This window comes from Pteropus alecto, unplaced genomic scaffold (assembly GCF_000325575.1).
Source record: "Pteropus alecto unplaced genomic scaffold, ASM32557v1 scaffold24, whole genome shotgun sequence".
Lineage (NCBI taxonomy): Eukaryota > Metazoa > Chordata > Mammalia > Chiroptera > Pteropodidae > Pteropus > Pteropus alecto.
Window position 1 is genome coordinate 6,687,042 of NW_006439192.1, and position 999 is coordinate 6,688,040.

Consider the following 999-nt stretch of genomic DNA (forward strand, 5'->3'; position numbering starts at 1 on the left):
CCAACAGCTTCCCAGGGCTCGGCACTGCAGGCACAGTTACACGCGGATGGTGCACACCGCTCTCCCCAGCTCCCGCACACACGCGGCCTCCTCGAAAGAAGCCCAGTGCTGCCTAGGACCACGGGCTAGTGTCGCTCAAGGTGTGGCCAAGCTTAGCAGACTTCAGCCCGGGTGTTGCCCCCGAAGGGAAAAGGAGCCCTCTACATTCAAGCCTACCCTACGGAGACTCCCATCACCCCCAGGAAGTCCCTGGCACCACTATGGGCGCCCACCCATAAAAGATCTCCCCTTGGAAGGAAGTGGAGAGAACAGAGGAGAGCGAGACTGGAGGGAAGAAGTAGGTACTCCAGTCTGCAGCAACTGGGGAGGGATTGGAAAATGGAGCAAGCGCGGAGAGTAAAGGGTAGGGGCCCTGTCACAGCAACCTGTAGGATTGTGGATGATCGCAAACTTGGGGTGGAAGGCAGTGGTCCCGGCGGAGATGCCCACCCTGCTGGGCTGGGCGCGCGGAGAGGTGCAGGTTGCAACTTGGGAAGCCAAAGCCGGAGGTGTAGGTCCCGCTTGGTCTTGGTGGCGCCCCCTCGCCTCGCCTCGTCCCCAGCCCCGCCGCCCACTTTGCCCAGCGCTTACCTCGGGCAGCCGCAGCCCCTGTCGCCCAGAAGCAGAGCCCCAACCAAGGAAGCCACCAGTGCGCTCCTCCGGCGCCGCCTCCTGCGACAGCCGCTCTCGCCATGCTCCTCGCCCCGCTCTGGAGTACGGTTCCTCTTCCACGCCCGGGAGCGGCACGGCGGGCCAGGGGCCGAGCAAGTGGGTCCCGGGGTTCTTTAGCGAGTGACTCTGCTCCACCACCGCTCCCTAAAGCAGCCCAGCAAGGCGCTCGGAGCCGCCGCTGGCTAGGCACCCAGAGAAAGAGCGCGCCCCCATAACCTCCCACGGCTATGCGACCGCTGCTGCCACTGGCGCTGCCGGAGTCGCTGGCCCTCCTCGCCGCTCGCAGCG

The 999-nt window shown here is 65.5% G+C and overlaps 1 protein-coding gene across 4 annotated transcripts in view; it reads right to left on the bottom strand.

The window, feature by feature from the left end:
- Positions 1-993, bottom strand: part of UNC5D (unc-5 netrin receptor D) — a 476,468-nt gene extending 475,475 nt beyond the window's left edge. For all 4 annotated transcript variants that reach the window (XM_025050005.1, XM_025050004.1, XM_025050003.1 and 1 more), the window contains exon 1: positions 631-993. In XM_025050005.1, coding sequence (XP_024905773.1) covers positions 631-733 — 103 coding nt within the window. In that variant the 5' untranslated portion in view covers positions 734-993. The remainder of the gene's footprint in view (positions 1-630) is intronic.
- Between the last annotated feature and the right edge of the window lie 6 nt (positions 994-999).